This window comes from Saccopteryx leptura, chromosome 3 (genome assembly GCF_036850995.1).
Source record: "Saccopteryx leptura isolate mSacLep1 chromosome 3, mSacLep1_pri_phased_curated, whole genome shotgun sequence".
Taxonomy (NCBI): Eukaryota; Metazoa; Chordata; class Mammalia; order Chiroptera; family Emballonuridae; genus Saccopteryx; species Saccopteryx leptura.
Window position 1 is genome coordinate 118109852 of NC_089505.1, and position 22196 is coordinate 118132047.

General features: G+C 52.5%; 1 protein-coding gene across 1 annotated transcript; it reads left to right on the forward strand.

Annotated features, from left to right (window-relative positions):
• The first annotated feature begins 509 nt into the window (after positions 1-509).
• On the forward strand, positions 510-22080 carry IPO13 (importin 13). Its single transcript, XM_066376076.1, has 20 exons — positions 510-1409; positions 3189-3925; positions 10261-10401; positions 10511-10652; positions 10760-10926; positions 11136-11256; positions 11343-11490; positions 11889-12070; positions 12151-12177; positions 12338-12472; positions 12693-12836; positions 14419-14499; positions 15300-15437; positions 15615-15711; positions 18638-18690; positions 20884-20950; positions 21039-21097; positions 21251-21340; positions 21635-21816; positions 21908-22080. Exons 1-20 carry the CDS (start codon positions 1326-1328, stop codon positions 22002-22004), a joined length of 2892 nt encoding a protein of 963 aa, XP_066232173.1. The 5' UTR covers positions 510-1325; the 3' UTR covers positions 22005-22080.
• Positions 22081-22196: the final 116 nt, after the last annotated feature.

Consider the following 22196-nt stretch of genomic DNA (forward strand, 5'->3'; position numbering starts at 1 on the left):
ACACACACACACACACACACCTTTTACTCCAGCCTGGGCTCCCATCCCCATTCTCCCGCCCCAGAGTGACTTGTCCTCTACTCCCCCAACACACACACATACACCCCTTTTCCTCCAGCCTAGGCTCCCACCCCCATTTACCCGCCCCCCCGCCCCAGTGACTTGTCCTCCACTCCCCGACACACGCGCACGCACACGCACACACACACACACACACACACACACACACACACACACACACTGTTCCGCAGCTCCCCCGCCGGTTTGCCTGGAGTGCTTGTCGACCCGGGTAAACCTGGGGCTCGCGTAGCTCCACAGGTCCCCAGCCCACGTGCTCCTGGCCTCCGCCGCGAGGTGCCGCCCTCCCGTTAAGCGCAATACGGACTACATTTCCCAGGGTGCACAGCGGCGGGACCTTGGCTCGGCGGGGACCTCGAGGGGCGCGTCGCTCCGTCGCCTGCTCGAGGGCATGCGGGCTGGCGCGAGGACAGGACCAAAGACCCGGAATGAGTTACCGCGCAGTTCCGCTGGGTTGTGCCGGGCTATGCCGGGCCGGGCTGGGTCAGGGTAGGCTCGGGGGAGGGACGGCGCCTCAGTCGGCAGTGCCGGGAACAGGCGCTCGGGGCAGCTCGCGCCTCGCTGAGGTCCCCGCCCCGTCCCGGCCGGGCCGGCTTGCCTGTCAGTCACTGGGGCGGAGGCAGCGACGGTAGCGGGGCCGGAGCCAGGCGGCGAGAAGAGCGCGGGCCAGGCCGATTAGAGGGTACCTGCCACAGCCCCTCAACATTACAGACTCTTCGCCATAGACTGTCTGTCGATGCTGCACCCCCGCGCTTCGTTGGAACGCCTTCCGTAACCTGCGAAGGACTCTCTCCCCCGTGACCTCCCACCCCAGTGACCTCCTCATAGGACCCAGGAGCGCACTCAGACTTGGGTGCTGTGGGTACAAGCCATCGACCCTCTGAGCCCTCACGGGCCAGGGGCTCGGTTTCTCCCGCAGGCCTCCCTCCCCTATGACTCCCTCCCTACAGATACTGGAGACAGAGCCTTAACCTACCACTAGGACCCCCGCCTGAGAACTCCTCACTGACGTCTCCCTCCTTAGAGTACCTCAGTGGGTCTCCTCCTAAGAGCACCCTTTTTAGTTTCTGGCAAGCCCCCGCCCCAACCGAGGTGGGGAGGCCTCGGCAGCCATGCCCATCCTGGGTCCCCTGTCACTACATCACTCCCTGGACACCCAGGCCGGCGTCTAGCAGGGGGATCAGCAGCCAAGGGGCTGGGGCAGGAGACAGGTCAGGGTCCACCTCCCTGCTGGGGAGGGAGCAAAGATGGACCGGCGGGAGGAGCAGCCGGGGGCTGCAGGGGCTGGAGCAGCACCAGCCTTGGACTTCACTGTGGAGAACGTGGAGAAGGTACGAGGGCCCTGGGGTGGGCACTCCAGTGACAGAGCAGAAGTTCTGGGGATTGATACTAATGCCAGAGTCCAGGCCCGGGCTGGGTGCCCGCTGGGCTGGTGCCCCTAGGACACCTGGCATTTGCTGTCTGTCTGGGCAGTCAGGGCAGCAATGTTATGATGTCCTAATGAGCTATATTTGGCTTTCCTTACACATGGGTCTTCAGGGATAGATATGCTAGGGTCTTGGGATAGTCCCTCCAGAATGCTGATGGCTTAGCCCTCCAGTCAATTGGCTGTTCTCCAGTGGCTATTCTCCAGCTCTGTGGGAACTGCATGATCAGTGCAGTAAGAAACCAGGAACCCAGGAGACCTGCAGCTCAGTCCCCAGGAACCATACTGATGTCAAACCATTCTGGACCCTTTTTGTTGAGCCAGGGGCTCAGAAGATAATCTTGAACTAAAACAATCTAGGTTATGCTTTTACTCTCTTGGAGAAAGGTCCTTCTTTTATTGGATGAAGGCAGGCAGGAGTATGGCTGGCCCCCTTTGTTTTGTGCTGGGTCCAAAGGGCCTGGTTTTGCTGGCAGCCTCAGGGTTCTTTCCTACTCATTTGCCCATATAGCTTCCTGCCATGGCCCTTGCAGACTCTCCCACTGCCCAGTCCATCTTTTTTGAAAACTACTCTCTGAGTCTCTTCTGGGTTCTGTCTCCAGATGCCTGAAATGCAGAAAAACATCCCCTGGCCCCGGGATGAATGGGGAGATGGGGCTACCTTGATGGAAAATAAGGAATAGTTGCATATACCCATTTGTTATGCTTGAGCTCTGTTTTCCATACCAACTGGTAAGGATGCATCTCTTCTGCTTCTGTTCTCAGCCTGCATCTGCATCCCTGAGCAGACAAACAGGGACAGTGGCCATAACTGGCTGTCAGAGGGACAGATAGGGCTAAGCCTACTTGGATGGAGACTGCTTAGGGGGTCAGAGTTCTGGGCTCATTCTTCCACACCTGGCACTGGACATTGTTGGCATGATGGTGCACTGTTCCACGTGCTACCTGGGAGATAAACCTGTTTTCTTACTGTGTGAAGTCCCAATGGAATTGGGACCCTGGGGATCCAGCTAGTTGAGAGCTGTAGGTGAAGCATTTGCTAGGGCTGCAGGCTTAAACTTCCCCCAACCAGCTCTTTGGACCCTCCCATGCACTCTCTGAGGGGTTTTCTCACTCTTTTCTCCAGTATGTCTCTGCCCAAGGGCTGCTTGGCAAAGTCTTAGTCCTTCTCAGGTTTCACACTGGCTTTGGCGCCAGCATCTGGAGTGACCTAGGGATGATCCTGGGGGAGCTGAGTGGAGCATTTGGAGTTGATGGGAACAGCTGTGCCTGGGAGGGTCAGGGCCCCTCTGATTGTTTCATGCTCTCCTCAGGCTTAGCTTCCTCCCTGTGGAGCCATTCCTTCCACCTGGGCTTTGCCCTTTACCTCACATGCCTCTCCTTTGGTGAGCTCAGCCTCCTCTTTTTTTGTCTGTGTGTGTTTTGTGGAAGTTCACTCTGTGAACCCATAATGTTTTGCCGTAAGGAGAAGAGGATATGGTAGAGCATGGACCGAGTTCAGGCTCTCACGATATCGGCAGGACCCTGGGCCTGGGAACCTGGAGAGCCCTGAGCTGTCCCCTTCTGCTCAGCCCCCCAGTCAGAAAGAGAGAGCAGTCTTGCAGGACCAAGTCACGCCCTCTTTTCTGGGCTCTGGCAGGATCCAGAGTGGCCAGCACCTGCTCAATCCTGTGCTGTCCTGCAGGCACTGCACCAGCTCTACTACGACCCCAACATCGAGAACAAGAACCTGGCTCAGAAGTGGCTGATGCAGGCCCAAGTCTCCCCACAGGCCTGGCACTTCAGCTGGCAGCTACTGCAGCCTGACAAGGTGCCTGAGATCCAATACTTTGGGGCCAGTGCCCTGCACATCAAGATCTCTCGTTACTGGAGTGACATCCCCACTGACCAGTATGAAAGTCTAAAGGCACAGCTCTTCACCCAGATCACCCGCTTTGCCAGTGGTTCCAAGATTGTGCTGACTCGACTGTGTGTGGCGCTGGCCTCGCTGGCTCTCAGTATGATGCCTGACGCTTGGCCATGTGCTGTGGCAGATATGGTACGACTCTTTCAGGCTGAGGACTCACCGGTGGATGGCCAGGGGCGCTGCCTGGCTCTGCTGGAGCTTCTGACAGTGCTGCCTGAGGAATTTCAGACCAGCCGCCTACCCCAGTATCGCAAAGGCCTGGTGCGGGCCAGCCTGGCGGTGGAGTGTGGGGCTGTCTTCCCATTGCTGGAGCAGCTGCTCCAGCAGCCCAGCTCACCCAGCTGTGTGCGTCAGAAGGTGCTCAAGTGCTTCTCCAGTTGGGTGCAGCTGGAGGTCCCGCTGCAGGACTGTGAGGCGCTCATTCAGGCTGCCTTTGCCGCTCTGCGGGACTCGGAGCTCTTCGACAGCAGTGTGGAGGCCATTGTCAATGCCATCTCGCAGCCTGATGCCCAGAGGTGAGCTGGTCCCCACCTTTCAGAGAGGGACAGTCTGCTTGGTCACCTACACGTCCATCCATTTATCTGTTCTGTAAACACTGAGTGCCTACTGTGTGCATGGTCCTCTGCTGGAGATACAGCAAGGAACCAATCAAGACATGGTTCCTGTCCCACGGTTCAGAGAGGGAGACAAGACATTAAACAACTAACCATCCAATGAATTACAGTGGTACCTTGAGATACAAATTTTATTCATTCTGTAACCAAGCTCATAAGTCAGTCAACTTGTATATCAAACTGCCTATACTGGACCCGTGCGCCAACGCGCCAACTAGCGGCAGCTTCCCGAATCACAACTCGTATCTCGGAATTTTGCTTGGATTTCGAACAAAAATACGGACTCTCAGCTCGGATCTTAAAAAAAAAAAAAAATTTGTATGTTGGTCTGTTCGTATCTCAAGGTACCACTGTATTCAGTTAAAATAGTTGACTCTTCTTTTTTTCTCAGCCAAGTCCTGGCTGTTCTGTCCCTCACCATATTGCACATCTATTTTTTTTTTTTTATTTCCGTTGCCACCACTCTAGTGTTAGCTATCATCTCCTCTTCCTAGATTGCTGTAGAACTTTCTCGCCAGTTCCCTGGTTTTCACTCTCCATTGTCCGCCCATCAGCCAGAGTGACCTTTTGAAAATGAGTATCTCACCTTTCCTTTTTGCTCAGAACTCTTGTGGCCTCTCACTGCTCTTAGGATGAAGTTCAGAACCCTTTATGTGACTCCCAGAGATGCTGCGCCACAAGGCCTCTCTGGCCTCATCTCCTGCCGTGCTCCTTGCACACGTGTGCTTGATGTGGCCCCTCTGCTTCAGCTTCAACTTCACATCCCAGTGATAAGACCAAGTGTGGTCTTTATTATTTTATCCCAGAGCTCCCAGTGTTTTTCCATCTTATCCCATAACACGGTTTAATTATAAATTAATGTCTGTCTCCCAGCTCTGTGAGGATAGGCACTCTGTCATTTTATTTTGTTACATTGTGCCTTGCAGCACTTGGTGGCATTCAGTATTTTTTGAACGGATGAAAAGTAGGAGTTGCCTGAGTGATCAGGGGTGGGAGAGGTTGTGGGAGAAGGGAGTGTTGCAGGCTTCTGAAGTTACAGGAGATGGGAGGGCCTGTGCTGGGCAGCACCATGGTACATTCAAGGACTGGAAAGAAGGTGAGTGTAATAAGGTGTTCAGCAAACGTTTCTTGAGCACTTGTTGTATGCTGGGCCCTGTGCTGAGCACCAGGAGCATAACGATGAGTGGGTTGATTTCTATAAGTCAGGAGCTCATACCTAGTAGACACATGAATGGGCAAGTATGGTCAACATGATGAATGCTCTAATGGAGAGAGCAAGGGGGCTGTAAGAGACCAAAGGAGGCATTTAACCCATCTATGGGTTGTGAAAGGCTTCTCAGAGGAGGTGACAACTGAGCTGTGCTTTGAAGGCTGCATAAGAGTTAGTGAGATGGAAGTGATGGAGATGGCAAGGCCCTTTAAGACAGATGAGATAGCCCTAGCAAGGCTGTGAGAAAGCCTGGTGAGGGGGTGTGACTGACAGCAGGGTTTAAGGGCCACTTAGCTGTAGGAGGTCTGGCCTCAGTTCATGTGGGACCTTGTCAGCCAGTTTAAGATTTTAGTCTTCATCCTGAGGATGATGTAAAGATATTAAAGGATTTTAAGCAGAGAAAATGGCATGGTGAGATTTTTGGAATAAGGTGGATCAGCCTGGGCAAGATTAGAGACCCGACACTATCATTTCAAAGACAGGGCTTTGGGAGCCTTGGCAGAGTTGGAGGGGAAAAAAGCGCTGAAAGACACTGAATGGTGTGGGGGAGTGCTTAATGACACTAGCCTTGTCGTTAATCACATCTGAGTTTGAATTCCACATGGTCTCTACTAAATCTGAGACCTTGAATAAGCCATTTTTAAGTCTCAGTTTCCTCATCAGTAAAATGGGTGTGATCATATCGACCTTACAGAGTTTTAGTGACTTAAATAGGATTATGTGCACAGGGCCTGTCCCTGGTATTCTATAAAGAATATTTTGTTGCCAGGATTAAGTAAGAGAATGTCTGTGAAAAATTTAGTAGGGTTCCTGTGCACTCCATAAATGGAAGTTGCTAATTTTTATTAACATTGTTGCATTAGCAGTTACAATGATGCTTTTCCCCTGGTTTCCCAGGTTTTCCAATTTAAGGTGGGTACCAAGTCCCAGGTCAAGGCCTTTCTTGGCAGTCTGAAGCCCAAGTGCTGGGCTCAGACAGTTGGGTAAGGGGAATTGGCCAGGGCCAGTGCGTGGGTGATGTGGGATGTCCTTGGATACACCCAGGTTTACCCGCCCAGCCAGTCTCCAGGGCTTTGGCAGGTAATTGATGCCTCTTCTCTGAACGAATGAGCAAGCAAGAAGCCAGTGAGGAAACCCACAGCCTCCTGAACGCCTATTGGCTGCAGCTCCCTTTGTTGCTTAGCAACTCTTCCCATTTTCAGCTCTGCTCCTGGATCTCTAATTGCAGGTCTAGGCTGAGCTCTGTGTGAGTGGCAGCTAAGCAGTCCCAGCAGCCTGAGCTGACCAACTAAAATCAGCCCCTTTGAACCCAGTCTCAGCCATGGCCCTAAAGACATCCTCTCTTACCTCCCTCCCCCGAACCTAGAAACTTCTGGAGGCCTCAGGTCTGTTCTCCTGTCTACTCACGGGTCATGGGCACAGGTGCCCAGGAGAGGAAATCTATGCAAGAGTTTCCCCGATGGGAGGGCTGCTCCCAGCCTGGAGTCAGAGTTTGGACTGGACCTTGCTCTATCTAGTCTAGTTTCCTAGCTTTGGCTTGAGAAAGTCACCTTCCGTGGTTTTGACTCCTGGACCATCCAGCCACTGCCTGACCCAGGTTTCCTGACACCAGCCTTCCCCTTGGCTAAGCTTGTTCTCAGGGCTCCTTCTTTCCTCTCCTCCGCTGCTGCTGCTTGCCTGGCTCTCTCTCCTTTGAAACGTTTTTTTTTATTTTTATTTTCACCTGTAGTATGTTTTTAATTCTGGAAAAGCTTTTCACTGAGGGCTAGAGAGGGAGAGAAGGTGAACTAGACAGGCTTTTGGAGGCTCCCATCAGTTAGGACTTGAGCTATAGGCTGTGATCAGCATAGATCTTTTGGGAAAATTCAGCTTGGGCCCTGAAAGAGAAGCAGACCTACAATAGAATAAGGGCCCTTCTCGCCTGGAAGCTATCTCTAAGTTGCTGTATGACCTTGAGTGATGTGCTGAGTCCTTCTGGGCTATATTGTCCTTTATTTATCTTATTATAAGGCTCAGATGAGACAATTAAGGACCTTCATTGAGGACCTACTGTGTACACGAGTTTTAGCAGGCATGAGGGAGCTTTGGAATGCAGTGGGGTACTATGGGTGTAGGTTGCTACCCCCTGCCCCCATCTCAGCTGCTGGGGAACTCACAGGTCATAGCCTTGGCCCTGCCCCTGCTCTTTGTGCCAGATTCTGGTCTGAAGGTGCCCATTGTCTGGTGGTACTGCCTGTGTCAGGGTCATAAGTCTGAAGCTATCCCAGCTGTCTCTAGGCAGCGCCCTCTGGGGCTGTCTCTGGGCTGGGAGTATCCTGGTATGGGCATTTTATCTCACCAGAATGGGGATGTAAAGGGTAAAGAAGACCAACATACAGGGCTGGTTGCCTCTGTCCACATCTTACCCATAAGGTTATGAGGTTATGTACCTAGCAGCCTGCTTGGGACAAGTTCAAATAGAACTCCTTCTAGACACTCTGTACATCTCCCCTCCCACCTCTCCATAAATTGGTATGATGACACTGCGATTGACAGCAGAGGGAACCCAAGCATCTCATCCCCCCTGAAAGTGTCACTTCCTCTGCTGAGTCTGATCTCCACAGCACAGGCGCCTAGGAGAGTCCAGTGGGGTTGAGTGGGCCTTTTCTCCATTTCTTTCTTTCTTTTTTTTTTTTTTTTTTTTGTATTTTTCTGAAGTTGGAAACGGGGAGGCAGTCAGACAGACTCCCGCATGAGCCCGACCAGGATCCACCCGGCATGCCCACCAGGGGGCGATGCTCTGCCCATCTGGGGCATCTCTCTGCTGCAGCCAGAGCCATTCTAGTGCCTGAGGCAGAGGCCATAGAGCCATCCTCAGCGCCCGGGCAAACTTTGCTGCAATGGAGCTTTGGCTGCGGGAGGAGAAGAGAGAGACAGAGAGGAAGGAGAGGGGGAGGGGTGGAGAAGCAGATGGGCACTTCTCCTATGTGCCCTGGCCAGGAATCGAACCCGGGACTCCTACACGCCAGGCCAACGCTCTACCACTGAGCCAACCAGCCAGGGCCTCCATTTCTTTTGTGTACCATGCTTCCTCTTCTCCTCTGTTAGGGATCAATGTGCTTCAGGGCTCTGACCTGGACTGTCTTCTTTTCTCTCACTTAGCACTTTCTTCCTGAGCAGTTCCCGTGTACTCCAGTAACTCCAATTAGCAGCTGTTTTCTGAAGACTCCAAAATCTATGTCTCTTGCTCTAACTTCTTTTTTTTTTTAATTTTTTCTTTTAATTTATTGATTTTAGCCAGAGAGGAAGGGAGAAAAAGACAGGAATATCAATCTGTTCTTGTATGTGCCCTGACGGGGGATAGAACTGGCAACCTCAGTGCTTCAGGCCAATGCTCTTACCAGTGGAGCTATCCAGCCAGGGCTCTCTAACTTCTCTGTTGAGTTTCATGTTTTTATATCCAAACTCTCTGGACACTTCTATCTGCATATCTCACTAGGTGCTTTTGATTTAACGTGCCTAACACTGAACTTATCACCTTCTAGCCTCCCATTAAATCTAGATTGTCATTGTCCTCCTCCACCCACCCCACCCGGTCTCAGTAAATAGCCCTACTATCCTAGTTGTTTAGCCAATAACCTGAGAGCTGTCCCTCACTCTTTCCTGTCTTCGCACCCAGTTAGTCTTCAAGTCCTGTTCATTTTGCCTGTTAGCTCTCTCTGTGTTCATCATCTACTTTCCCTTCCTGCTGCCACCAGAGTTAAGATTTGGTAGGAGGTGGAGAGGAAGGCAGGGATTAATGTTCTTAGGAGCTGTTACTGTCATTTAAAGTCTTTAACAGGGTTCCTGAGCCTGTGTTAACTCTTCTGGTGCCCATCCTGTTCAGTCTCCTGGAACAAACAGTATGTGTGTTAGTTTCTTAGAGCTGCTATCATAAAATGTCACACACTTGGTGGCTTTAAACAGAATTTTTTTGCCTCATAGTTGTGGAGGCCGGAGGTCTGAAGTCAAGGTGTCAGCACCCTCTGAATCCTAGAGGAGACCCCTTCCTTGCCTCCTCTTAGCTGCTGGTGGTTTGCTGGCAGTCTTTAGTGTTCTGTGGCCTTTGTTGTCACATGTCATTCTCCCTGTAGGTCTCTGTCTTCACATGGATGTCCTCTTATAAGGACACCAGTTATATTGTATTAGGGGTTGCCCTACTCTATGACCTTATGGGCAATCACCCTATTTCCAAATAAGGTCCCATTCTGTGGTGTAGAGGTTAAGACTTCAACATATCTTTTTTGGGGGGACACAACCCAACCCACAACAGTCTTCCCTCTAGCCCTGCAAAACTTATGTCCTTCCTGCATAGGACATACATTCACCTCATCCCAACCTCTCCCAAAGTCTTTTTTTCCCCTTATTCTTCCAAGTGAGAGGAGGGAAGATAAAGAGACAGACTCCCACATGCGCCCTGACTGGAATCTACCTGGCATCCCCCATCTGGGGCTGATGCTCTGCCCATCTGGGGCCCATGCTCGCAACCAAGCTATTTTAGTGCCTGAGGCAGAGGCTCCATGGAGCCATCCTCAGTGCCCTGGCTGATGTGCTTGAACCAGCTGAGCCATGGCTGCAGGAGGGGGATAGAGAAGGGAGAGGAGGAGGGGTAGAGAAGCAGATAGTCACTTCTCCTGTGTGCCCTGACCGGGAATTGAACCCAGGATATCCACATGCTGGGCTGACACTCTGCCATTGAGCCAATTACCCAAGGCCTCCCCCAAAGTCTTAATGCATTCTAGCATCAGCCGCTTGTAGGAAGACATAATTCAACACATAATACTGACCTTATACTTCCTTTTCCAGAGTTCTCCTGGAGGTCTCTGACCTAAGGTTCTTCCCAACATAGGCAGCATCAAAGCTGCCCTGTAGGCCCTAACTTCTTTTTTGCTTTCCATTTGATGTGAGTCAGGGGGCTTTAATGGAAGACAGGGAGAATGTACCTTTATTTTCATCTGGTGGGGAGTGGGCAGATAGCTCTGATGGGTCTTCTCCCCCATGCCTCCAGGTATGTGAATACACTCCTGAAACTCATCCCACTGGTGCTGGGACTGCAGGAACAACTGCGACAGGCAGTACAGAATGGGGACATGGAGACCTCCCATGGCATCTGTCGCATTGCTGTGGCCCTGGGCGAGAACCACTCTCGGTGAGGAGTGAGGCAGCTGGGGGTGGGCTAGCAAGGCACTCGGGGGGGGGGAGTTATGGAGCCCTCTTGGGGATAGTAGGGTGACTTTACTATATTTCCTCCCTCCCAGGGCCTTGCTGGACCAAGTAGAGCACTGGCAGAGCTTCCTGGCCCTTGTAAACATGATCATGTTCTGCACGGGTATTCCTGGCCACTATCCTGTCAATGAGACCACCAGCTCCCTGACCCTCACTTTCTGGTATACACTGCAGGTGTGTCTGTGTGACCTCCAGTAGGAGGGGCCTTAATGGGAGAAGGTGGATAATGGGCTTCTGTGGCTGCTAGTGAGGTGATTAATGCTCTTCCCTGGTTCTCTCAGGATGACATTCTGTCCTTTGAAGCAGAGAAGCAGGCTGTGTACCAGCAGGTATACCGGCCAGTCTACTTCCAGCTGGTGGATGTGCTTCTGCACAAGGCCCAGTTCCCTTCTGATGAGGAGTATGGCTTCTGGTCCTCAGACGAAAAGGAGCAGTTCCGAATTTACAGGTGATGGTAGCAAGCCAATCCCAGCTCTAAACAGAGTCCTGAAATAATGAAGCCAGTGAGGGGAGGGGCCCAAGGCCAGCCTTCCCAAATCCTGGGGCTCCTTTCTGTATTCTCCAGGCCCTTCTGCAGGGCGGTGAGGGTACCAGGGTGGGCTCCTGGGCTTGGGGGCAGGATCCAGGCAGTGTACAAGGCCTTCATCTACTTCTCAGGGTGGACATCTCAGACACGCTTATGTATGTTTATGAAATGCTGGGGGCCGAGCTGCTCAGCAACCTCTATGACAAACTGGGCCGTTTGCTCACCAGCTCAGAGGAGCCCTACTCCTGGCAGGTACCCCCCAAGCCTGATTCCCTCAGCCCTCCCAGATCTGTCACTCCCTGCTCTTCAGCCGAGCCAGTGGCACCCTCTTTCCCCAGCACACAGAGGCCCTGCTCTATGGCTTCCAGTCCATCGCAGAGACCATTGATGTCAACTATTCTGATGTGGTGCCTGGACTCATTGGCCTCATCCCACGGATCAGCATCAGCAACGTGCAGCTGGCGGATACCGTCATGTTCACCATTGGTGAGACCTGGTACACACCCATGAACCCATTCTCAGAGACCTAGGCACCCATCCTCAGCTATAGCCAGCCTGCTGGGTCCTATCCGAAATGGGAGAGACACACATGCCCCAACCAACCCTGGCACATCCAGGGGTCCTTCCTACTGAATGCATTGAGCTGCAATTCAGTAAGGCTAGTTCACTGTCAGTGGAGTAGCAGTGCCGGGCCTCTACTGAGTCACCTCTTCTCAGCTGTAAAGATCATGTTTGATCATGTGCATGCATATGTGCCTATTCAGTCCTCTGAATGAGCAGCACTCTGTACCGGGGCTGCAACTTGATCCTGCCTGGGAATTCTGCCTGCCTCTCTGGGGCATGGCCTGCCTCAGATATCTTGCCCTCAACCGTTCTTCCTCCAGGAGCTCTGTCTGAATGGCTGGCTGACCACCCCGTCATGATCAACAGTGTTCTGCCCCTTGTACTGCATGCCCTCGGCAATCCTGAGCTCTCTGTCTCCTCTGTGTCCACCCTCAAGAAGATCTGCCGAGAATGCAAGTATGACCTGCCGCCCTATGCTGCCAACATCGTGGCTGTGTCCCAGGTATGCAGGGACTCTCGGTGGAGCTGGGCCTCAGGGCACACTCTGCACTGCTCTGATACCATATCTCTTCTTATCCCTAGGATGTGCTAATGAAACAGATCCACAAGGTGAGCTCAAAAGTTTCTAGGGGGCTCCCTGGGGACATTGTAGGAACCCACAAAAATCCCATCTTCTGCCTGTTCCTTATTCTCTGTTCCCTAATGGGTTTATTCTTCCCACCCACAATCAGATGTGTACAGGACTGACCCTCCATGTTCTGTTCCACAGACGAGTCAGTGCATGTGGCTGATGCAGGCCCTGGGCTTCCTGCTGTCAGCCCTGCAGGTGGAGGAGATCCTTAAGAACCTGCACTCACTCATCTCACCCTACGTCCAGCAGCTGGAGAAGCTGGCAGAGGAGATAGTGAGCGAGCTGGGCTTGGGGCCGGTGTGTGTGTGTGTGTGTGTGTGTGTGTGTGTGTGTGTGTGTGTATAGTTGGGGAGGAACTGGGGTGGGAATCTGGGGCTTCCCTTGGTGTGAGCCATGCCTCTGAGGGGTGGTGTTGGAGCTGGCAGGGAGGGCTGGGGCCAAGGGGACACGCCAGGGCTGGGAGATTCAGAACATCGTCCACTTCTTCCCATAGCCTAATCCCTCCAACAAGCTGGCCATTGTCCACATTCTGGGGCTTCTCTCCAACCTCTTCACCACGCTGGATGTCAGTCATCATGAGGATGATCATGAAGGCTCTGAGCTCCGGAAGCTGCCAGTGCCACAGGGACCTAACCCCGTGGGTGATGTTGTCATTGGCATTGCCCCCATCCCCCACCCCTGTGGGAATGTCATTGTCACCTTCAACTCTGGGTAATATTGTCATTGTTCCCTGGGGCATGATACTTTTGGTCCTCTGACCCAGTGAATGATCTTATTGCCCCCTCTCTGTGGGGAGTGATATCATTGCCTCACCATATGGGTGGAGTCTTTGTCCCCAGGTGATATCACTGTGATTCCTCCTCCTGTAGGGGACACTGACATTATCTTTCAACCCTAAGTGATATAATTATGGGCCTTGTTTAACCCCAACTCTGGGGCCTTCTACTTCAGCGTGCACTGTCCCCTCTGCGCACTGAGGGTGCTTACACGTTCCACAGGCAATAATTCTTACCTCTGAGTAGCTCCCCATCTGAGGAAATACATGTAAACAGGTTGTCGCAAAACAGTGTGATAAGCCTGACCAGGCGGTGGCGCAGTAGATAGAGCATCGGACTGAGATGCAGAGGACCCAGGTTCGAGACTCTGAGGTCACCAGCTTGAGCGGGCTCATCTGGTTTGAGCAAAGCTCACCAGCTTGGACCCAAGGTCGCTGGCTCGAGCAAGGGGTTACTCAGTCTGCTGAAGGCCTGCAGTCAGGGCACATATGAGAAAGCAATCAATGAACAACTAAGGTGTCACAATGAGAAACTGATGATTGATGCTTCTCATCTCTCTCCATTCCTGTCTGTCTGTCCCTATCTATCCCTCTCTCTGACTCTCTCTTTGTCCCTGTAAAAAAAACCTAAAAAACCCCAAACCAGTGTGATAAGTGCCCTGGTAAGCTTGGGCACAGGGGTGTGGGTGGCCATTTATAAACTGTTTGATCTGGGCCAAGCCTCAGCTTCCCACTGAAAATGATAAACGTCAGAATATTGGCTTGCTCATCTCGTAGAACTGCAGGGTAGTAGATGTGTGGTCTTGAGAGCACTTTACACACTGAAGTTTTGAATAAACATGAGAAACTGTTCTGACCCTTGTTCCCAGTACCCCCCCCCCCCCGTTAGTGTTTCTGCCAGAGCGAGGGACGCCGTAGTGTCCCAGCCCCTCTGTTCAACATGCCTCCCCCAGCTTCAGCTACCCTCCCGTGGAGCCCCTCCTTCCCTCACCTCCCAGGACCTCATCTGCCCACTGCTCCCTCAGAAGCTGCCCACGTCTGTACCTCCCCTGGGGCTGTCTACCCTAAGCTTACCTGGGTGAGAGAGCATCTCCCCTTCAGGAGCTAGCCCACAGGGTTTGGCACTAAGAGTTTTACTGAGCAGAAATGTATAGGAAGTGATTTCTTTTAAAGTCACAAAGTTTTAATAATCTTATGAAGTACTCATGATATCCCTGCTTTGCAGTTTGAGGCTTCTTTTAAGTGGATCCCTAGAATTCAAATATCCTCTTTCATTCATAGGGCGTTGAGCAAACACTTCTTCCGCCGGGGTCCCATGCATTGAGTCTTCAATACGCAGTCTGGGGTGATAGGTTTGAACTCCTGGTCTACTTCCTGCTACCAGGTCCTTCTCAGATATGTGACAGTGGTGGTGGGGGCATCTTACTTCTTCCTGTGTCTCCAGGTGGTAGTGGTGCTGCAGCAGGTCTTCCAGCTTATCCAGAAGGTGCTGAGCAAATGGCTGAATGATGCCCAGGTGGTGGAGGTGAGCGCCAGCCCTTGCTTTCTGCACCATGGTGACTTTTCTCAGAGGTGGAGCAGAAGGAAGGTGTTGCTGCCCCACCTAACCTTGCAATGGTCTTGAGGAAATAAAGGAGGCGGATCTTGTCCCATAGATTCAAGGAGTTTCTTGGGAAGATATTCAGAACTTCCCAGTATCACAAGAAGTGCTCAATCAAAGGGCTGTGATATTGTGGCCTGGTGAGAGTCAGGGACCCTTCAGCATCAGAGACCTGCCTTTGGTCTCTTTTCAGTTCAGGGTTTTGTTGCTGTTGCTGCTCCCTGAGAGGAAATGGTGAAGGTGTATACAGTAGGGAGAGTTGAATCACAAAGTCCCATCCTGTGCCTCTCTGAAAAGGGCCTTTTTGCCTCCTTCCTTTCAGAGTGAGGGTCAGACTTGTTTACTTGCCTTGGTCCTCAGAACCAGGCAAGGCTCGTAGGGACAGGCCCTTTCTTAGGCCAGCCCTGTGACAGGCCTCTGTTCTGTTCCAGATGATTGTGGCTTGCTGACCAGGGCACCTTTGCTTTTTTCTTTTTTTTTCTATTGAAATATATTTGGCATATAACAATGTGTAAATTTTAAAAATGCCACAAGTTGATCTGATACATTTGTATATCATATCATGATATAGTTGCCATTATAGCGCTAATTAGTGTCTCTAACACATCACATAATTAGCACTTCTTTTGTTGGTTAGAATAATTAAGATCTAGTCTCTTATCAGGTTTGATGATTATAATACAGTATTGGTTTCTATTTCATGGGTCCCTTTGCTTTCTCCTAAGGCGGTGTGCGCTATTTTCGAGAAGTCTGTTAAGACGTTGTTGGATGACTTTGCCCCCATGGTGCCACAGCTGTGTGAGATGCTGGGCCAGATGTACAGCACCATCCCCCAGGCCTCAGCTCTTGACCTCACGCGACAGGTGGGCCTTCTGATTGGGACAGCAGCATTCTAGACTTCATCCTCGTCAGAGATCTGTCTGATTCAGGATGGGGTAGGTGGGTGGCATGGGGTGGGTGGGCCCCTGGGCAGGGACCCTCACCTGCACTGCAGGCATGCTGGCCTGTCCTGGTGACCAGCATTCCCTGCTTTGTTGTAGCTGGTCCACATCTTTGCTCATGAGCCTGCCCACTTTCCCCCAATCGAGGCCCTCTTCCTGCTCGTCACCTCTGTCACACTCACTCTCTTCCAGCAAGGTAGGTCCTGATGGGGGTCTCTGCTGTTGCCGCCACTGCCACTGCCTCTGCTTCCCCGACTGGGGAGCCACAGCTGCCCACTCTGTTCTCCTCTGTCCCCTGAGTTGCACATGGGACTTGACGGGAAACTTATGGGACCAAGCACAGCCTAATTGTCACCTTACAAACAGTTGAAGTGGATAAGAGAATGAATGATGTCTTCTATTGGCCTGCTGGGCCCAGGACCGGTCTGGATGATGGGGACGGTGGGACCAGAAGCTCTGAGGGACCTGGGGTACCAGGCTGGCTCCTTTCCTTTGGGATATAATGAAAAGTAGAAAGAATGACGTGGGCTTTGAAATCAGGTACACCTAGATGCTAAGCTCATCACCACCAACTAGTTGTGTGACCTTGGGCAAGTCACTTACCTTTGCAGAGCCTTTGTTTCCATATCTGTGATATGGAGATTTCTTATATTTGATAGGATTGTTACAGGCATTAAAGTAGCATCTTTTGGGCCCTTGGCATGGGGTTTTTGCACACGAAGTACTCAGTGAATGCTGATTCCTTTCCCTGCATTGAGGTTTATTCTCTTCCCAGCCAAAAGCCTATGGCTGTGGTCCCACCCCTACCCCAGTCACTATGGCCCTTAGCCTGAGAGAGTTGGGAAAAAGGAGTGCCGGGCTTCCCCTGCTCTCTAACCAGGCTTCTAACTTGGACATGAAACAGCACTGCTCTTTGCCAGCCCCATGAATCTTGCCTGGACTTGTGGTCACAGGTTGGCAGCTTGCCTGGGGTCTCAGCGGGAGCCAGAGGGTCTCTGCCATGTCCTCAGTGTCTGGTCACATGGCGCTGACCCCCGCTCTGGTCGGCTGTGGGAAGGTACAAGGTGGGGAGAAACCTGAGCCAGCAGCCCAGGCGTGGTCATCATCAGCTCTACTTCTTTCATGCCTCATGTCCAGGGGGGGTAGTGAGTCCTGGCGGTCCTGGCTCTGGATTAGCCCACGGTCCGCCCCCGCCTCCCTGCCCTCCATGGCCAGTCTCAGTAAACGGTGTCTGAACCATCTCAACAATCTTCTAACTGGTTTTCCTGACATTTGCCCTTCTCTCCAATCCATTCTGCACCCTGCGGCTATAATGTTATTTATGAGACACAACTCTGAGCATTTTCCCTCCCTGGCTCAAAATCCTCCCATTGCTCCCCATTGCCCTCAGGTTGTCATCCCATTCCTACCCACATGATGTAGCTCCTGCATACCTCTCGACGTCCTCTCCTGCCAGCGTCATGTCTCCAGCACTCCAGCCACACTGACTTGTCCCTTACCGTGTCCCATTTGATCCCTGTGCCTTGCTCCTCTGGCTGGAATGTCCTAAGCCCTTCACCGGGTGAGCTCCCACTTCATGCCTTACCCATGTGTCATTCCTAAGGAAGCTTCTGTAAGGCACAATCAGGCGCTTCTAACTTTGTGCTGAAACTGCATCATGTACACATTGCTGACACAGCACCAGTTATGCCCAAGAACCAGCCTTCATGTCTGTCTCGCTCCCTAGACGAAGCCCCTCAGGGCAGGGATGGGTCTCTTCTCTGCATCCCCAGTGTCCAGAATGAGGCCAGCAGAGTGCAGGTGCAGACACTGTGAGAAAAGGAGGGTGAGGGCTCCCTGCCCTCGGAACCTTTCTTCCTCACTGTCTGGCCCACAGCTAGCAGGGCAGCTGTTGAATGTCGAACCTGTTATCTGCATTGGGACCCAGGCATGGGGCACATTGGGCTGCACTTTCCAGGTCTTGAGTAACTCGGGGCTCACATGTAAAAGGGGTGGGCTTTATCAGTGGCTCCTCACAGCCGAAGAAGGAAGCAAGGAAGAGGTTATTCGCTTTATAGTGGGGAAACTGAGTGTTTGTGGCTTGCACAAGATCACACAGCTCCTTAGTGGTGTCTCAGGCAGGTGTTCCTGCAGTGCCTCCTCTTGACAGTGGAATGGCCCGGCAGGAGCTCCAGGCGCATGCCTTGTCCTTGCCACAGATGTCATCAGGACTAAAGACAGGAGTGTCCAGCATCCTGTTTGTTGGGCTTGTTGGTTGTCTTGCTGAACAGGATGGTCCCCTTACCTGTGTGCTGTCCCAGTCTTGACATCCCTTCCTTGGGCTCTGCCCTCCCACTGCACCATGGGCGACACGTTGAACAGAAATCATGTAAAGCTCTTTCTTCATGTGGGCTGATGATGGGAGCTCTGAGCCTGGCTCTGCTGAGTCCGTGTCCATGTAGAAGGGTTTTGCTGGGTGGGACTTCCACTTTTGGACTCAAGATGCAATTTCCTTCCTTGAGCCCCCCTGCTGGGTTGCCTGGCCCATTGGGCACTGCCCTACCCAAAGGAACCCTCTGGTTTAAGTGGACCCAGTAGGTTCCTTTCCTTGGCCAGCCCCAAAGCCCTAAGACCATCAAAGTGAGGGGCCACTTGCTCAGGTCCTGATACCCTGGCCATTTCAGGGCTTTCAGCAAGGCCTCCAAACAAGGTACCAAGACCCAACCAGCCCTGCCCTCCGGTTCGATGGCTGGTGATGGGGAGGTATGTGCTAGGAAGCAATGTAGGGCCACTGCAGCCTGCCAGTGACCAAAGCAAGAGTGTGAAAGCTGTTTCTTCAGCCATGTGGACCCAGCATTGCTCCAGCACCAAAGGATCACTAGGGGGACTGACCTGAGGAGAGGGGAGTAGGTGGAAGGCCCTTGGGAGGGAGCTGGGGCAGGCCCGTCCTTCACTTTGCCGTCTCTTTCTGTTGGGCTTCTCCCAGTTCATGGTTTTTGTATGTTTTGTTTCTTTATCTTGCTTCCTGCTGCTCATGTGCCCCCACGCTGTCTCCCTGCAGGCTCTCAGTCCCACATAACTATATGAGGTTGAGTTGCTGTTTGTATAATTTTTTCTTAAGTTCCATCTTTATTATATTTTAGGGCCCAGGGATCATCCTGATATTGTTGATTCATTTATGCAACTCCTGGCACAGGTGTGTTTTAGTTTTATTCATTCACGTTCTGTTCTCTCTCTTTCTCTTTCTCTTATGTTGAAATTCAATTTAAGCCTATTTTTAGCTTTCTGTTGACAAATTTTTTTTTCTGTTCAGTTGAATAGAGTTTCTTCATCTGTTTCCGTGGAAGTTGACAACCCAACATCTTCCTTTAGTGCCCCTTTGCCTCAGCTAGCTCAGTCTTCCACAGGGACCAGGGAGAGGCCGATCCCAAAGGGAGGGAGTTGGGCTGGCCTGGTGGGGTGGGGGAGGGCGGGGGTGGTAACTCTTCCCCGGCAGCTCCTGTGCGGCTGGGGTGCCCAAGAAGTTCAGGGGTAGGACTGGAGTTCAAGGGCCTGGGGTCCATTGTCCCCGTGCTCCTGCCGGGAACTGCCAGCCTCAGTGCCCCCAGCCTGCTCCAGAGGGAGGGGCTGAGATGAATGTGCTTCAGCGGAGCCCAGAGCTGGGCTGCTGGACAGCTTGTGCTGCTGCTGGGAGGTGGGGTGCCGGCTCCACTGTGAGACTGTGTCAGGATGTGTTTGTGTTTGGTGTGTGTTTAAGTGTGTTGGACCTTAGCATGTTCTGAGTTTGGTTTGGGAGGAACAGAAATCATGTAAAGCTGTTAGCGGTCTTGTGTATTACATTGGATGTGTGGCTGAAATGTGGACATGTGCACTGATGTGTGTTTTGTTTGTATGTCTTAGGCATTGATGGATTTTGAATGTTGATATGTATTGGAGGCGTGTGCGTGTTGCACTGTGGGAATGTGTATTATGGAACGTGTGTATATTGTGGTATCGGTATGTCTGTATTAGGGTATGTATGTTTTAGAAGAGATTGTGTTAGGCTGTGGGAATGTAGGGTTAGTGTATGGGAGTTCTGTGTGTTAGGGGGTCCTGTGAGCTGGGGAGTCCTGTGGGCTAAGGTAAATAATGTGTTTTTTGCTTAATAATTCCACAAATACTGAGTGTGTAATACATGCTTGGTACTTTGCTAGATGCATATAATCATGAGCAAAAGTGAGCATTATTCTTACTCTCCTGTAACTTATAGTTTGTTTGGGGGGCAGGGTGAAAGGAATGGGGAATAGGGAGTGTGTTCTGGGCCTGGATGGATGTGTGTGTGGGTGTCTGTGAGGGTATATCTTTGGGGGTAGGGGTATTTGAGTGTACTTGTGGATGAGTGTGTTGGGAAGTCCAGGTGCTGGAAGACTGGGTCTCTTGAGGGTGTGGGTGTGGACATGGTTTGGGGATGTGGGGGGTTTGGGTGTGAATATGTAGTGAGTATGTGTTACAAATGTGGGAGAGGGTCTGTGTGTCAGGGATGTGATAGCGAGCATGTGTGAGGGTAAGGAGGGTGTCAGTGAGTCTGCGTGTGGGGGTGTTTGCATGTGAGTGAACATGGCAGACCGGAAGGTATGTGGGGCTGGAGGATGAGGGGTCTATGTGTTACGCGTTGGGAGGCTGCTGGGGAACAGCTGCGTTTGATGACTTCTGGAGCTGTGCAGAGCAGCTCCTGTGACCTGAGGATGTGCCAGTCATGTCCTGGTACCACTTGGGGTGGGCTCTCTGCCCCCTGTACTTCATCTGTTCCCCTCACATGGTGACACGGCTCCTGGGCTGGGTGTGGCTGAGAAGGGCCTGGACACAGGGCAGCCTGGGTGAAAGTGGGGCCATGGCTCCACAGCTCCTGCCCTCCTTTACCTCCTCCTGGTCTGAAGCGTGTCTGCGGACATGGGAGGGGGCTGTTGGGCTGTGTTCCATGTCCAGCTGCCACCTCTTCTTCCCGCTGTCCTGTTAATAAATGCAGGGGGCACCACCTGCTTCTGTGAATCAAAGTGAAGTCACTGCTGGCCGCCTGGAGCCTGCAGGAATCTGGCCCTGGTGGAGGGGAGAGGAGAAGGTGTTTGCTCAGGAAGGAACTTGGGATGCAGGCTGTGTGCATTATGACCCCCCACCTCTCTCATACACACCTGTGCATTCAGGTCCACATACATGTACATAGCGTGCTTCGGCTGCTCCTCTCCTGGCCTACTGAACTCTGGAATGGCTGTGTCCCCCAGAGATGGCTGGGTAGCTGGTTTTGGCAGCCTCTGCCTGTGGTGCGTGAAGCTGGGACCTGGGGTGGCAGGTGAGTGGGGGGCTGGTCCTTGGAGCTGTCTGGGGCTGGGCTTACCAGCTCCACCTCCTGCAGGCTCTGAAGCGGAAGCCAGATTTGTTCCTGTGTGAACGGTTGGATGTCAAAGCTGTGTTTCACTGTGGTAAGTGGAGCCAGTTGGGTAAGTGGGCCTGGGGCCCCCTTGGGAGGATCCTTAGACCCCATCTGATCTGCCTCTGCCTTTCCCACAGCTGTTCTGGCCCTCAAGTTCCCTGAGGCACCTACTGTCAAGGCCTCCTGTGGCTTCTTTGTGAGTCCCATGTTGACCCGTGACCCCCCGCCACCCCTATACCCAGCCCTGCCCGGGACTCGAGAGGGTAGGGATGTGGTGTGCAGGTCTTGTCTCCAGGATGAAGGGGCAGGAGCTAGGGCTGACAGGCCTCTCCATCTCCACCCTCTGCAGACAGAGCTACTGCCTCGATGTGGGGAAGTAGAACCCGTGGGGAAGGTAGTGCAGGAGGACGGCCGAATGCTGCTCATAGCGGTGCTAGAGGTGAGGTGGGGCAGGAGGGGCTGGAGGGGACGTGGTGTCCCTCACTGCTGTGGCAGCTGCCCTTTTGGGAATCTTGAGCCTTTGGTTCCCTAAACTCTTGATTCTGTTTCTTCTTCATTTAAATATCTGAAAGTTGTCAGAGTTGCTGTGACAATCAGCTGGCTTTCAAAAAACAGCACTCATTTGTCATAGGCAGTTTGGCTAAGGAACTATCTGAGGAGGGTGGGACGTGGCTTGGCACCCCCGCTGCAGAAGAGACAAGGCCCTGGTGTACTGAGAACCCGTCTTCCTCAGGCCATTGGGGGCCAGGCCTCCCGCAGCCTCATGGACTGCTTTGCTGACATCTTATTTGCTCTGAACAAACACTGCTTCAGCCTCCTGAGCATATGGATCAAGGAGGCACTGCAACCACCTGGTTTTCCCTCTGCCCGCCTCAGCCCTGAGCAGAAGGACACTTTTAGCCAGCAGATCCTTCGGTGAGCAGAGCTGGTGGGGCCCGGGCTCAGGTCTGGAAGAGGAGGAGGTAGTGGTGGGTGGTGCTAACCGGCTCTCCCTTCTTTCCTTCAGCGAGCGAGTGAACAAGAGGCGGGTAAAGGAGATGGTGAAGGAGTTCACATTGCTGTGCCGGGGGCTACATGGCACAGATTACACAGCTGACTACTGAGGGGCGTTCCTGTCCCACCCACACCTCCTCCTTGCTCCTCCCTATCCCCAAAGAGTAAACCTGGACCCTCACTGCACTGTTGTCTCTGCTTCCTTTCTACTGCCACCACCACCTAACTGGGTGACCCCAGAAGGCCTGAGGAAGGATGGAAGGATACTTGGACCCAGGCCTTGGTAGAGAGTGGTAGAGCCA

What these genes read in the sequence shown, in the direction of transcription:
- IPO13 (XM_066376076.1), top strand. Translation starts at nt 1,326, where the DNA reads ATGGACCGGCGGGAGGAGCAGCCGGGGGCTGCAGGGGCTGGAGCAGCA. An exon ending in AGAAGCTGGCAGAGGAGATA is followed by an intron (nt 12,473 to 12,692) that starts GTGAGCGAGCTG and finishes TTCTTCCCATAG; the next exon opens with CCTAATCCCTCCAACAAGCT. An exon ending in TGCCACAGGGACCTAACCCC is followed by an intron (nt 12,837 to 14,418) that starts GTGGGTGATGTT and finishes CTGTGTCTCCAG; the next exon opens with GTGGTAGTGGTGCTGCAGCA.